Raw genomic sequence first — 15,488 nt, forward strand, 5'->3', positions numbered from 1 at the left:
TTTGAATGTTTAATAGAAAGTATAAGAGAGATGACAGGGAGGAGACTGGTTAAAAGGCTAATGCAATTATTTACAAAAAAAAGAAATCTAAAGACTTGGAGCTCTATATTATCTGTAAGTCAGGGTAGTTAGCTTGAATAATTATTTGAAATTAAACGAGTTAACCTAAGTGCTTTGAATACTATATCCCCAAAGCAAGACTCAATAATTATTCGTTTTCCACCTCTCTTTCCTTACTGATTCCTATACTGTACGTGTATATACATAGATAGCAAAGAGTGAATATACTAGATAAGTTTTCAGTGCCAATCCTGGAAGTCTAGTGCTATCCTAAGTATTCTTAAGTTGCCTGACCAAACTTGTGTTGAGACTGTTGATTTGGTTTTGAATGAAACACAACAAGGTAGTGGTTCTCAAACTTAGGTGTGCCCAAGGATCACACTTAAACATAAGGATTACACACACTAAGGTTCCTATTTTGTTAAGAGGCGATTAATTAGAACTTACACAAAAAAAATTCTGATATAACAGATTTGAATGGGACCCAGAAACCTGCATTTTAAAAACAAGCACTCCCCAATCATATTCACACAGATGGTCTACTCTAGACTTTTGGAAATGCTGGTTTTACTGATTAAAAGTTCTGCAATGAGACTGATCTGGGTTCAAATGAAGTATATCTAGTTCTTTATTTCCTAGGGGTAAAATCTTGGGCCAGTTATTTAACCTCTTTATGACTCAAAATCATCTTGTGAAATGGGACTGTAACAGTTCCCACTTTATAGGACTGCTATGTGAGTTACATGAAGTGGTATATTTAAAAGGTTAAGTGCAGAGTCTGGTATATACATAGTGAACTTTTATTTACAATTACAACTCTTAGTAGTGGTGATTTTGTAGTACATCCAGCTTCTTAACTCCATACAAAAAGTTGATTCAAATCCCTATAATATGCATTTTATTTTATTTCATAGATTTATTTATTTATTTGAGAGAGAGAGAGAGAGAGATTATGAGTGAGTGCAGGGGGAGTCAAGAAGACTCCCCACCAAGTGTGGGGCCTGGCTTGGTTCAGTCCCATAACTCTGAGGTCACGGCCTGGGCTGAAATCAAGAGTAGGGTGCTCAACAAACTGAGCCACCCAGGTGCCCCTACATGCATTTTAGCATGTAGTCCTCCTTCTGATTCTATACACATTTCTGATGCGCTTATATTTTCACGGACTCCTCTGGTTCTGATTATCTGTTCCTGAGAAATTTTTGTTCCCTGTTCTATATCATCTATGGTTATTTACTTCTTTGTCATAATTTCAAGGCAAAGACAAAAATGGTCCTTTATACTTCATCATTTCCTTTAGAGCAATCACAAATATAAAGCTGTTGCATGTAGCAAAAATGTAGTTGAAGATCTGGGCGCTACCTCAAGTGCTATGTAGGACACAACTTGGAATCACATGTTAGATCTTTTAGCTGCCATTATCTTTACCACTCCATATAAAAAACCCCAGTCCCAAGACTTCGTGCTAACTGTTCCCTTCCCATCTCTCTTCCTTGGATTACTCTGGAATTTTGAATCCCAGACTGAGCAATTCAGCTCTCTCTAGCCACTCCTAACCCTGAAGTTACCATAAAACAACTCTGTACCTTTCATGCAGCAAGATTCATAGCTTCTTAAAAAATAATTATGATTATAAGTAGTATATAGCATAAACCAAGAATTTGGAAATTAATATTAGGAAAAAGTACTTGCCAGATGGAAAAGAAACAAAGAAGTTGAAAAATCACCTTAAATATTTTCTACCTGGTTCTGCCATATTCCACATATATTCAAATAACCCCTTCAACCTCCAGATCACAAAAACTAAAAGTTCATATTCAACTTTTCTATTTAATTGGATACTCAATAGTTATTTAACAAAATAGTTTAGAAGAAAATTAAAGTGCCTTTTCCTTCTTTATCCTACTTCTAGGAAATCAGTGTTTCCAAATAATGACTTTAAATGTAGAGAATTTCTTTCTTTCTTTTTTCTTTCTTTATTTGACAGAGAGAGAGAAACAGCAAGAGCAGGAACATGAGCAGGGGGAGTGGGAGAGAGAAGCAGGATTCCTGCTGAGCAGGGAGCCTGAGATGGGGCTGGATCCTAGGACCCTGGGGTCATGACCTGAGCCGAAGACAGATGCTTGACAACTGAGCCACCCAGGTGCCCTATGTAAAGAATTTCTAACACAACTGTGTGAAGTGTAGAGAACTTCTTGAGAGTCTAGAGTTTGGGTTTCAGTCCTGGTTTTGCCTCGGACAATTTAGCAATTCACTTAACCTCTCTTTACTTTTTAAAATAGGGTGAGGTATATTAGTTTTTTTACTGCTGCTGACACAAATTACCATTATCTTGGTGGTTTTTAAAATTATCTTTACACTTCAGTACATCAGAAATCAGACCAGGATCTCATTGGGTTAATACCAAGGTATCAGCACTGTTGTGTTCCTTTCTGAAGACCCTCAGAGAGAATCTGTTTCTTTGACCTTTCTAACTTCTTGAGGCTGCCTACATTGCTTGGCTCATGGCTCCCTTTTTCCATCTTTAATGTCAGCAATGATGTAGAGATCTCACATCACATCACTCTAAACTCTTTTTTGTTTCCCTCTTCCACTTTTAAGGACCCTTGTGACAACACTGGGCCCACAGGATAGTGCAGGAGAATCTCCCTATTTTAAGGTCAGAGAATAAGCAAACAACTCAATCTGCAATCTTAATTTCCTTTTATCAACCAAGGTAACATATTCACAGAATCTGGTAATTAAGACTTGGATATCTTTGGGAGGGGCTTATTCTGCCTACCACATCAGGTAACAGAGTATTACTCATTTATTTAACTGAAAACTTCTATGATTTTATGTAAAATCCATCACATTTTGGGTGGGGGAGTAGTAGTCCTTTATAGTACCACTGAGAAGAAATACTTAACGTTTACTAACACCATTAAATAAAACCTCTGTAATGAACATTGTTGTTTTACTGAGGGGTCAACTTCTAGTCCATCCTTTTTTGGTACTGGGAAATTTCTGCTTCCCCACTGATGAATTCCAGGATTGCTAATCATATGCCTTATCCTGGGTAAGAAGCAAAAACTTAACCTAAGATAGGCCAACTGAATTCTCTCGTTGGAAACTGAATTGTGGGAAAAGAACAAGATTGACGACAATACATATTTTGTTGTTCCATTGGCTATTACGGCAAAAGTGTCCATCAGCAACAAATATTTCAAATCTTTGGAGCTGCCTGGCTCCTGAGGATGCCAAGCCCAGTTCTTCAGCTTTCTTTTCCTTCCTACAAGCATCTATATATTCTCCCAGTATTTTGCTTATATTAGATAACTTCTAGCATGCAATCAAATTGATACTCTCTCATTCTTTGACCTCTATGACTACATTTCCTGTTTCTCTCAGCTTGTCTGACCACTCCAGGCTCCTACCACATGAGGTTCCTTTTAGAACTCTCCTCTCTTTTCTGTTCCATAATTGTCCATTCTTAGATGCTTTTTATTCTTTACATTTTCAATGAGATTTCAGTCAAAGCCTTATCTTTACACTGAATTCACAACTCCTGTATTGATCTAACTCTACATTTGCCTGCTATTCATCATCCGCATTTAGATATCACACTACTAACTCAAACTCAGTAGGACCCAAGTCATATACCTCTCATTAATTTAAAAGCTGGTTTATGTTCTTCATTCCTGATTTCTGTTATCCAGTCCCCCAGGATGGAAAATTGATTAGGAGCAGTCTTTCTAATTTTTACAATATTAGATATCTGTTGCTTTTACCTATCCTATATGACAATTTCTTCGAGAAAACTACACTTCTCTCATTCCATGTCAGTCATGGTACTCTGCCTCCGCCCTTCACAGAAATGGTTATGTGATTATACAGAACCAATATGTATAATCATTTATAATGCAATATTTATTATAATTATACTGTTATACTTTTTATTAATTTTAGAGAGAGACAGAGATAACAAGTGAGCAGAGGGAGGGAGCTGAGAGGAAGAGAAAGATTCTCAAGCTGACTCCACACTAAACGTGGAGTCCAATGTGGGACTTGATCTACAACCCTGAGATCATGCCCTGGGCTGAAATTAAGAGTTGGATGCTTAACAGACTGAGCCACCTAGGTGCCCCATTGTTATATTAGTATACTCATATGTAATACACAACATAATAATTATAACATTTATAAATATGAGGTTGGAAAAGAGAAGTCATTGTTCTTTAAGTAGCTAAGCTGGAAGGATATAAATCTGTCATGTACAGCGAGCCTGTCTGGCTCATTATTAGGAGAGTTTTATTTTAAAAGTGTCATCCTGGGGCACCTGGGTGGCTCAGTGGGTTGGGGCTCTGCCTTCAGCTCAGGTCATGGTCTCAGGGTCCTGGGATTGAGCCCCACGTCGGGCTCCCTGCTCAGCAGGGAGCCTGCTTCTCCCTCTCTCTGCCTGGTTGTGATCTCTGTCTGTCAAATAAATAAATAAAATCTTTCAAAAAAAAAAAGTGTCATCTTAAACTGCAAGGATACCCATTAAACATCACAATTAAACATGACAAAGGACAAGCCATGTTGTCAAAATATCCATTTAACCCACCCAAACATCTCAAACCCACGCTTTGCTGACCTTTGATAACCTCATTTTTTAAAGTTTCTTTTCCTTTTTTTAAACAAGAGAAAGTAGACAGGTACATGTTGGTAAATGTTAATTGCACAAATCCACATAAAGACACAGTGTAATCTCTGAGCACAATATAGGGAAAAGGCTAGAATTCTATGCACTACTACACAGGGGCCTAGTACCTTCCAGGTTTCAGCATAGCTAAGGGAGCAGAAGGTTTTTCTTTTTTCCCCACAGAGCACAGTGGTGTTGATTCCATAAAGTTTTTGTTGAGACAAGGAGAAATAAAAATGAATTTGGAACAGAAGGGGGTAGAGATTCTTCTCCCATTATATTCCCCCTGAATAAGTTGAGAACCATGGTATAAAAGGAGAGAAAAGAGACTTCAGAAAACAGGGTGGATGAGCACCAGAGGGAGGGGAAAAACACTGCAACTTGATCCCAGGGATTGGAGAAAATTAAAAAAGGAAGGTTGGAATCCAACAGTGTTCCATTAAGTCATCTTCTCCTGTATCCTCCTCCTTCTATTGCCTCATCATCATCTTCCTCATCTTCATCCTCATCTCCTTCTTCAATATCTTCCAATCATTTTATTTCCTTCCCCCTTTTCATCAACCATATGAAGAACCAAGTAGTACTATAATGAAATGGCCAAATACCATCTTTGATGACCACTCCTATCTTATCTGCACCTGCCTCAGAATGGTCAGTAAATCAGGTGGAGCTCTCTGGTTCCTCATGCTGTCTCTTCCTGCTGGTTTTATTCTGCGTTTGACTTGAATGTTTTGTCAAATCCTTTCCAGATTTCCATTTGATTTCAGTGGACTTTGATGATGGATCACTACTCTTATTCAGATGAAATTCTTTGGGGGAGAACTTTATTTTCAAAGTAAGGGTTTTCATCAAAATTAAGATCTATTCTGTAACCTGATTTAATACTCCAAGCAGTGCAGACACTTGTGGATGGCTGACATATGTTATTACCCAAAGATTTAGGATTTTGGCAATAAATTCCAACCTCTTCTGGAAAATGGCTGGCAGAGTTGTTACATTTCTTTTCTACTTTCAAAATCACCTCAGTGGCTTGTTCATTAAGTCTGTTTATTCCATTTTGCATTTCATTAATATGTTCAGTTGCTTCTTGCTGTTTCTTTTTCTCCCTTGGCAAGTGCTGAGAGGTTGACATCGCCTCTGGCTAAGGGGCAGGAGGCAATCTTGGTTTCTTCTTTTGAGGTAGGACTGAAGACTGCCATTTGGGGGCCATGCTGTGAGGAAACTCCATAAAACCAGGAGAGATGCACATCTGGAAGAAGTTCTGATTACTCCAAAGTTAACTTATCTTATTTTAAATAATTATTTACATGTCCATTTTGCCTTACACAAATACTTGATTTTATTCATCTGTATATTCTTATCATGCTTTCCATATACTGTTTAAACATTTAAACATTACTGTTGAAACATAAGTACAAGAAAACATTGTTATTGCAGGGTGAGCACAGGATTACAGTGACTTTATTTTATGACAAAAATTATCCTAGTACTTTCTAATAGATGACTTAATTTAATCCATGTAACTTCATACTTTGGAAAACAAAGACCAAGGGAAGTAAGGATAGTGTGTGAAGGTGAAAGATGGTGACTATAACAGAACATGAATCCAGATTTTTCTGACTACAAAACTCAAACCCTTTCTACTTCATCATACACCACTCTAGTTTGTTACTGCCAATACTATGAATACAGTTTTATTTCAGTGGGCCAGATTCACCTTAGTCAAAGATGGGCTTAAATTGTAAAAGCTGAGATTTCCTGAAAGCTCTTGCCCCACCAGTTCGTGATTTCATAAAGAAACAAATGTTTTGTAATTTAGGCATTATTTTTTATCTATAGGTATAGTCCCAAAATGCATAACACAAAACTGAAATAGCAGAAACTGAGCCATAGTTTTGTTGAAACACACTAGTATAACCAGAATATGCAAAATAAACATACCTTTTCTGAAATAGTGTATTACATATTAAAAAAGCAAAAAAAGTTGGTTTTGTTCTCCCCTCCAAGTATTTTCTTCTTAAACCACTTTTAGTTTGTATTCTAGTCCTTACACAAGAGATAAGCTACAATTCTACTGTTACTAGCTCATTTTTGTTGACTTTGAGCAGGTTATCAACTATTTTAGTCTCCTTGTCTGTAAAAAAAAAAAAAAAACGCAGAGAAAAATATCGAAATTTAGATAATAAATTTGTTCTCAAAGGGATTAGAATTCAGCTCAAGAAGAAAACTTCGTACTGTACTACAACGACGTGAACAATTATCACAACATATTTGTAACTTATTAACTATAAAATTACTTCCTCATTTTAGAAGTATTATTCTGCCCTTTGCCTGATATTTAGTGTGGTATCATTTGGTTTAGGACATACAATACTGTACAATAATGAAATATCAGACTATGTGGGTTACTAATATTATTCAAAAATTATAATCTTATGATGGTTAAGTAAGTTTTTACTTGCACTTATTTGGTATAAAATACAGTATAAAAACAAATGATCTGGTTATATTCTTCAACAATTACCAACTTTACCTTATCCGTCCTTGTGATTATAAAGGAAAAACAAATATATCTGATATACATTATTTTTGAGGGTGTTTTGCTTTAAAAAGTCTTGGAAATCAAGTTAATAATATACTTAAAAACTAAAAATAAACTGAAATAACAATTTTCTAGTTTTTCCCCATTTTCTCATTCCCAGGTAAAGAGAGATCTCTAAGAAGAAAAGGGCTAAGGCTCCTAAATCTAGGGCCTTATTTTTCTCATCTGTACATTGGGGATCTGTAAATTTTCTCATCTGTAAATTGTAAAATCTAGATCTTAATGTGGATTGAGATTACATTTGTCTCCCAGAAAAGGACACAAAACCTAGCATTCTTCCACTTACCATTTGACTGATCTTGCCCAAGTTACTTTACTACTTTGAACTTTTGTTTTACTCATTTGTAAAATGGGGCTAATATGTCTAGTTTATGTAGGTTTGTTTTGAGGATCAGATAAAAAAAATGTGAAAATGTTTTTACATCACTGATTTGTAAAATGGGGCTAATATGTCTAGCTTATGTAGGTGTGTTTTGAGGATCTGATAAAAAATGTGAAAATGTTTTTAAAATCTTTTTTTTTTTTTAAAGATTTTATTTATCTATTTGACAGACAGAGATCACAAGTAGGCACAGAGGCAGGCAGAGAGACAGGAGGAAGCAGGTTCCCCGCTGGGCAGAGAGCCTGATGCGGGGCTCGATCCCACAACCCTGGGATCATGACCTGAGCCGAAGGCAGAGGCTTTAACCCACTGAGCCACCCAGGTGCCCCTGTGAAAATGTTTTTACCAAGTATAAGAAAATGTAAGACTAATTATTTCCAAAATGAAATATAATTTTCCCTGCTACAAAGTGCTGCAGATTCTCAGATAAAATATCATATGGAAAGGACTCAAAGTCTTTTCTCTGTAATGACCCACTTCTTACTGTGTCTGCTTTCCTATAGAAATAGTTCTATCTTTGTACTTGTCTAGGTTATAGCAAAGTCATTTGTGGCAAAGGACAGCAATTGCCCCATGTTACTGCTAATCATTTCAAGAATAACTGAACAGTTAATGACATTTCTGTCCCTTCTGGAATGTAAAAAAAAAATTCTTGAAACATATGTTTCAAATTCTTGAAACTATGTGTTACATAAACAATGGTTTCCTATAGAGAACTCTTCTCTAATAATGAAAAGGCAACTTGTATATAATGACAACTAAATGACTGTGAATGTTAACTAACTGAAAATTATGAAACTATATTCCTAAATTATAATCTTCCTTGAATCAGAGAAGCAGTGTAAGCTAATATAACAAATAGTACAAGGAAAAAAGAATAAGAAGATATTTCTAATTGTTGATAATTTTTTAATTAATAACTAATGTACTTTCTTAACCAATGATAAAGTTAAATTGAGAAAGGGACAAATTTTGTAAAGTTGAATATTTTACTTATTGATTTTCCAGAATGTAGTTATGATGTATGTAACTCTGTAATAGTTGTCAACAGTATCCTTTGCAAATTAATGATTTATTCAGCTGCCCTATTAGAGGCCTAGAACTCAAAATCATGTCAAGAAAAGGGATAAATTATGCCTATAACCACTCTTGTATTATTAAAACTGGTCTATAAAAAGGCATACATTTAAAAACTCACCCCAGGGGCGCCTGGGTGGCTCAGTGGTTAAGCTGCTGCCTTCGGCTCAGGTCATGATCTTGGGGTCCTGGGATCAAGCCCAGCATCAGGCTCTCTGCTCAGCAGGGAGCCTGCTTCCTCCTCTCTCTCTGCCTGCCTCTCTGCCTACTTGTGATCTCTGTCAAATAAATAAATAAAATCTTTAAAAAAAAATAAATAAAAATAAAAACTCACCCCAATGAGGACAGTATGAATAGTCCAGGATTCTAGAAATATTCCCTCCAGAATAAAATATACCAAAAAGTTGTCTTTATTTTGGTATATATGTGGCTTAATGCTATTTAGTGAATTTTCCATGTATGTAGGGCAAATGTCACATCTATAGAATAAAACATGACTGGAAAGATGTGACATTGTTGCAACATTGTTACATGCTGACACAAAACCTATCTAGTCCAAACCCTTTTTTTCTCTGTTATTTTTATATTAGCTGAATTTAATGGAAACCCTCAAAACAATACAGTAGTCCCTCCCCACTTATCTGTGGGGGATATATTCCAAGAACCCCAGTCAATGCCTAAAACCACAGATAGTTCCAAATCTCATATATACAATGTTTTTTCTTATGCATGCACACTACCTATGATATAGTTTAATTTATAAACAGGCACAGCAAGACATTGATGATAAATAATAGAATGGAATAATTTTAACAATTTATTATATTAACAATATTAGCAATATATTATAATAAAGTTAGTGTATATGGTCTGTCTCTGATCTTACCTCTGTCTATACTCACCTCTGTCGTGATGATGTAAGATGATAAAATGCCTTCATGATGAGAAGAAATAAAGTGAAGGATGTATAGACTATGACTTAGTGTTAGGCTACCACTGACCTCCTGACAGGTCAGAAGGAGAATGACCTGTTTCCTGACGGTGGAGAACTGAAACTCTGGAGAGCAAAACTGGATAAGGGGGAACTACAGTATAATGAAATTCCCCCAAAAGTAAACTTTTAATCTCTTCTATCTCAAATCAATGGATTTCAAATGAGAAAGCAATTTACCACAACATCCGCGGGTTTCTGACCAACATTACAGAGAAAAGGATGGACTTTGGAGTGCAGCCACCTAGGTTTAAATCCTGCTTCCACCAGATGATAGCTGTGTAACCTAGAGTCAGTTGCTTAACTTCTCTGTCCCTCAGTTTGCACATTAAATAACGATAGTAAAGCTACATTATCTCACAGGATTTTGAGGAACAATTTGTTAATATTTCTACAGTACTTGGAATACAGTGTATATAATACAAATATTTGCTCAGTTAATTTAACAGAATTGATCATAAGATATAGAGTTTACGGAGGAACTTCTTCAATTAGCACTGGGTTTTTGTCAGTAATGAAAAACATTTTTTAAAAAAAATTCTGAAAAATATCCTCAGCTTACTTTCAAGTCAGCAGGTGTCCATTAAACCCTGTGTATCTGGTGCCTTGGGGACGCAAAACAGGTTTATGTGGTCTCGCCCTCGGGAAGTTAACAGACTTCCCGCACTAGGTTTGGAACAAACGCTCACAGAACAGAGTTCAAAGGAACATGCAAAAGGAAACTACTACACTGCCACATAAATCACCCGACAAATAAAGGTACTTGAAAATTCAAGTGCTCTAAGTATATGAGTAAGTGCTCTAGGTATATCGATAAAAAAGCAATTATCAATTGGGAATGCATTTCACATCTACACAGAAAGCTGCTAAATACAAAGCCTCGCATCAACAGACATCGTGCAGCGGTCACGTTTTCCTGATCTCCGCCTGGGATGTCTGATAAAACCTTGAGTGACCCCACAAAAGCGCGGCGAATGAAACCCGCACTGGAAACATCCAAGGGCCGGCGACGGATGCCCGAGAACCCGGAAGACAACGTGCTCCCGGGCTCGGCGGACACCTGCATCTTGAGGCTCCCAGCCACAGTCGCGAGTAGGGACAAGGCTGTTGCCGCGGCACGTGCTGACCAGTCTGACCCCGCCAGAAGCAGGAACCACGCGGCTCCCCTCGCCCTCGCATACGACCTTCCGCACGTACGTGCGGTTCTCCCCGGCCTGTCGGGAGAAGACAACTTTGAATGAGGAGCCGCCGGGATACGGCGCACAAAGAAAGCCACCGAGCGCGCCCACACGGCTTCCCGCGGCCCCGCTCCAGGACATGGGGGACTCCAAGCTGAGAGACGACAGGTTCCTCGAAGCTAACGGTTCTCACGCCACCGCCCCCATCTCTGGGATGAACATCCGAGCTCAATGCCGGGCGAGAACACGCCAGTTCAGCCGGCCGCCGAGGTGCCAGTCAGAGTCACCCCACTCAGCCGCCCCCGATCAGGGCCCCTCACCCCGTCGCCCTCGTCCGGACCATACGTCACTTCCGGCGCGCGCCCGCCCGCGGAGAAAGAACCCGGCCCGGGCGGGGGGGAGGGGGGCGGCGAACCAGGGGGGCGGGGCGGGGGAAAGGGGAGTGTCTGCCCCCGCCGCCGCAGCCGCCGCGGGTGCTCCAGCTGCTGCCTCCCGGGCTGAGGAGTTGGCTGAAGCCCTGCCCTCCGAACCGGCCCAGTCTTCCCGCCCGCTCTCGGGGCGCCAGCGCCGGCAGCACCCATCGCTTCGACCCGTGCAGAAACGAGACTTGCTTCAGCCGGTGGAGTGGCGGGGACGGCCCCGGCCCCCTTTCCCCTCCCCGACCCCTTCTTTCCATCGCCCCAGTCATGGGGAACGCGGCGACCGCCAAGAAAGGCAGCGAGGTGGAGAGCGGTGAGTCAAGGGCCGGGTCTGGGTACCGTACGGGAGGGCGGGCGCGGGGCATCGACCGCGCGTCGGGGTCGGAGCCCCGAGGCCGCGGGCATGGTCCAGGCCTCGCAGCGGCCGCCGGGAACTGCTCGTGGGGGCCCTAGGGACCAGCTGCCTTCCTCCTCCACAGCCTCCCCCCACCCCCCGCCCCGCCTCCGGCGTGAGGGCCGAGCGCGTGGGACCGGATGGAGAGATGGAGGGAGAACAGTGTTCCCCGAGATTCCCTTTCTCTTTAGAGCGAGGGGACGCACTCGCTAGAACAATTCCCCAAATATGGTCCGGATAAAGAAGTCCCTTGTACCACTGCAATCCTCGCTTCCCCTACCCTAGACCATCTCTTTGGGAGCCACAGGTAGTGCTGTGGGCAGAGTTGGCTCTTTTCCCTCCATCACTTGGGTTCTGCCCAACCTAATCACAGCTTAGGTAAGGGGCTGCTAGTCTGGCTCTCTGCAGGTAAGGTTAATTCTGAATAAGCAACAGTGGTTTTGAGATCTTACATCTCTTAGGAATGGAAGATGTAACAACTAAACTGCAACTTTATCCATGAAAAAGACCAAGGCAGGTTTGCCTTTGCTTGAAACATTTCAGGAATCTCCTAGAGTGTCTGTAAAACTTAAAGGTCTCTGGGAGATGAAGTGCTTCCACAATAAGATGAATTTCTTCTGACGCTGAAAAGTGCAGGCACCCTGTACTTTACACCAGATAGTAAAAAATCATGCAAGTTGAATTTCTGTATAGTTCAATCGGTCAGGATGGTTGTGAAAAAATAATTAATGTGCCTTTGTCAGGTTCATCTCTGATTTTATAATTCAAAATGATAAGACAACAAATGGTACTTGTTATGTCACCAGGACTGAATGACATTTTAGCACTTGAGGGAATGCCAGTGATTTATTCCAGTTTGTATAATTAGTATCTTTTAATGTTTCTATGTTTGTAATGTGTTTTAGGTTGATTTTGTAATTTAGCATGAAGGAATTAGCTTTTTTTTTTTTTAAACAACAAAGCAGAATCAATTCAGAAAGATTTAGTCATTCATTTTGTTTAATGTGAATAATGAGATCAGATTATATGTTTATATTTCACCAGTGAGGTTTTGGTGTTAGTTTTCAGGAGCTCCAGAAAAGTTTGTTGTAATGTCATACAGATTATCAGTGACCATACTTTAGTATGTGATAGGGAAATTTTTAAAAGCCCATGTAGAGGTAGAACTTTGTTATCTTTTCTTTTTTAACTGCACAAATGTAGTAACTGTACAGAAAGAATAGGAATGTGGAAGATGTAAAGAATTATTTGTGTCTGGTAAGTTATTTTCTTTTTAAAGATAAAAACGTGCTAATTGTGTTGCAAAGGAGTGTGCTTGGTAATTGAATCATATCAGTGATTTTCATTGGCAAGTACCAACATGTACAGTGTTTCCATTTTTAATAATGATAGTAGACTCTTCTCTGATCTATATATTTACATTATTAAGTTACCAAACTTATTCTCCCCAAGACAGTACTGATTTGAAGCTCAGAACTATTGGATAATCTTGGAATATTTACAGAAAACAGGATGGAGACTTTAAATGTTTATCTAAATATATTTAAATTATTCCTATGAATAAAATCTTTCCTGAGCTCCAACTATTAGTGACAGCCTATTTAGTAAGTATGTTAGCCAGCTTTTTATGTAAGTTTATTTATGGAAACTGAAGATCAGTATGGTAGTTTAAATGAATGTTGTGAAGTAATAAAAGAAAATAGCGAGTGATATCTCATAGGGACAGTTATTAGAAATGCCATGTGTTGATCACTCTGTAATTTCATCTGGAGCAATGTTATCATGTGTGTGTTGTTGCTGTTCTATAGTCAATAAAGTTTATTGATATCTCTTAAAACTTAATGAAAGGGCAGCTTTTACCATTGCAAACCTAATTGTTCTGCGTATTTCTTTAAAAAAATTATTCTTGAAAATAAATGCCTTTGAAAATTTGAATGTAGTTATTTAAACTTCAGTTGATACATAACAGCATAAACTTCTGGAAATATAAGTCATCTTAGAAATCAGCCTGTATAATCATTCCATTTAATGATTATAAATAGTGATAAATGATTCTAAAGCCAAAGAGTTTGACCTTTGAAGAAGCTGAAGTTAAGATCAGATTACTAGAATCTGAATCCATTCTGCCTCATGAAATAATCAATTAATACCCATATTTTCAAAATGTCTGTAAAGTGTATTAGTTTCATGTGGAGACTAAGAAAAAGTTCAAGAAATCTACTACCTAGTATAAGTGAAAAAATGTATTCATAAAAGTTATCTGAAGAGCAAAATATGGTAAGTGCTGATATTATGGAAAGTGAAGTTAGAACTCTGAAAACTACAAGTAGGGAAATGTTTGATTTGAAATGATGATTAAAATGTATAAGGTTGACTAAGATTTGAGGTTTGGTTTGGACCATGCCTGATATAGGTGACTCTGGAGCTTCGTTATAAACATCTTCCAGAAGAATGAAACTTTGACCATTTGGTGCCTCTGTTGTAATCTATTCAATCTCTCTACTCTTAGAATAAAGCATTTTCCAGGGTAGGACTTGGAGATGCCATTCTCATCTCTATACGTTTTGGAGATCACATTAAGTTGGGTATTTTTCTACCATAGTGAACTAGGAAATTGTATTGATATATCTTAAAACTTATTGAAAGAACATTTCTTACCATTACATACCAACTGTTGTGTATTTATAAAAACTTACTCTCAAAAATATGGGTTTAAGTGTAGTTACTTCAACTTTCACTAATATACAGAAGCATAAATTTTAAATATATGAGTATATGATTCTCGGAGAAGTTATAAACTCTGGTCATTCAAAATTGTTTTACTTATCCAGTCTCCCACTTCTTTACCCACAGTCACCAATATAAAAAACAGATGCCACCATTTTAACATGGGAAGGTCTTTTGTGATTTATTTCATTAAAAAAAAAATTAGACCCATTAGGTTGCTTGTGGGGCTTCGTATTACACTTGCATGGCAAAGGTGTTGAAGCCAATGGGTAAAGTGCTGGTAGAGATTTGGAAGCTGGTTCTCCTATGACTGTAAGTGGTAGAACAACAATGTAACCTAGTGTTTGCATAATGATCTTTCAATGTTTTCCAAAGTATCTCTCTGTCTTAAGAGCTTGAGGGTGAATAGAAATTAATCAAAGAAAGTCGCCAGTAGTCTAGGTTCAACCAAATGCAAGTTTCATAACAACTTGCATTTTTGGAGGGCTTACTGTGAACCAGGTTCTCTGTACACTTTGCATACATGATTTCACTTAATCTTGCCAAACCTATGAAGTAGTTTAATTATTTTTCTATTTTATAAATCAGGAAATGGAGACTCAGAGAGCCTAAATGTCTTGCCTAAATTCATACAGCTAAGAAGTCAAGGAGAAATATCTGAACCTAGGCAGCTTAACCCTGGACCCGAAATCCTAAACCCTGTGCCAACAGCATATGTATATCTAATGGGAAAACTGATTCTGAGACACACAGAATAGCTTAGACTTCACTTTGTTTCAGTTTATTATCCATTATAAAAATTTTGGTTGTTTTTAATAGTGACTTCATTTATATATATTAAATATCTTAAATGAGAGTTATTTTTTCTTGTACTGTTCTCCAGATTCTATTTCCTCACCTGTAAAATGAAGATGAAGGATTAAACTGTCTTGAAAATCTTTTCAGACTTGATATGGTAATTTCAAATTAAGCCATGTAAATTAATTTATTTACTTACA

General features: G+C 38.2%; 2 protein-coding genes and 1 pseudogene across 3 annotated transcripts in view; 1 reads left to right on the top strand and 2 right to left on the bottom strand.

The window, feature by feature from the left end:
• Positions 1–844: 844 nt before the first annotated feature.
• LOC309843041 (protein SET pseudogene) lies at positions 845–5,852 on the bottom strand (annotated as a pseudogene). The gene has a single exon. The product of its transcript is annotated as a protein SET pseudogene (transcript).
• Positions 5,853–6,151: 299 nt separating this feature from the next.
• LOC309843042 (uncharacterized protein) lies at positions 6,152–11,682 on the bottom strand. The gene is made up of 3 exons (XM_082688171.1): positions 9,680–11,682; positions 8,903–9,059; positions 6,152–6,854 (listed from the first exon to the last, which is right to left on the bottom strand). The coding sequence occupies exon 1, from the start codon at positions 11,089–11,091 to the stop codon at positions 10,639–10,641; it is 453 nt and encodes a 150-aa protein (XP_082544297.1). The 5' UTR covers positions 11,092–11,682; the 3' UTR covers positions 6,152–6,854; positions 8,903–9,059; positions 9,680–10,638.
• PRKACB (protein kinase cAMP-activated catalytic subunit beta) overlaps positions 11,302–15,488 on the top strand; it is a 128,610-nt gene continuing 124,423 nt past the window's right edge. The window contains exon 1 of the mRNA XM_082688159.1: positions 11,302–11,682. Within this exon, the coding sequence (XP_082544285.1) occupies positions 11,637–11,682 (46 nt within the window). The 5' untranslated portion in view covers positions 11,302–11,636. The remainder of the gene's footprint in view (positions 11,683–15,488) is intronic.

The sequence above is a fragment of the Mustela nivalis genome (assembly GCF_964662115.1).
Source record: "Mustela nivalis genome assembly, chromosome: 10".
Taxonomy (NCBI): domain Eukaryota; kingdom Metazoa; phylum Chordata; class Mammalia; order Carnivora; family Mustelidae; genus Mustela; species Mustela nivalis.

Excerpts from the sequence above, each read along its gene's own strand:
- LOC309843042 (XM_082688171.1), bottom strand. The coding sequence starts at position 11,091 with ATGTCCTGGAGCGGGGCCGCGGGAAGCCGTGTGGGCGCGCTCGGTGGC.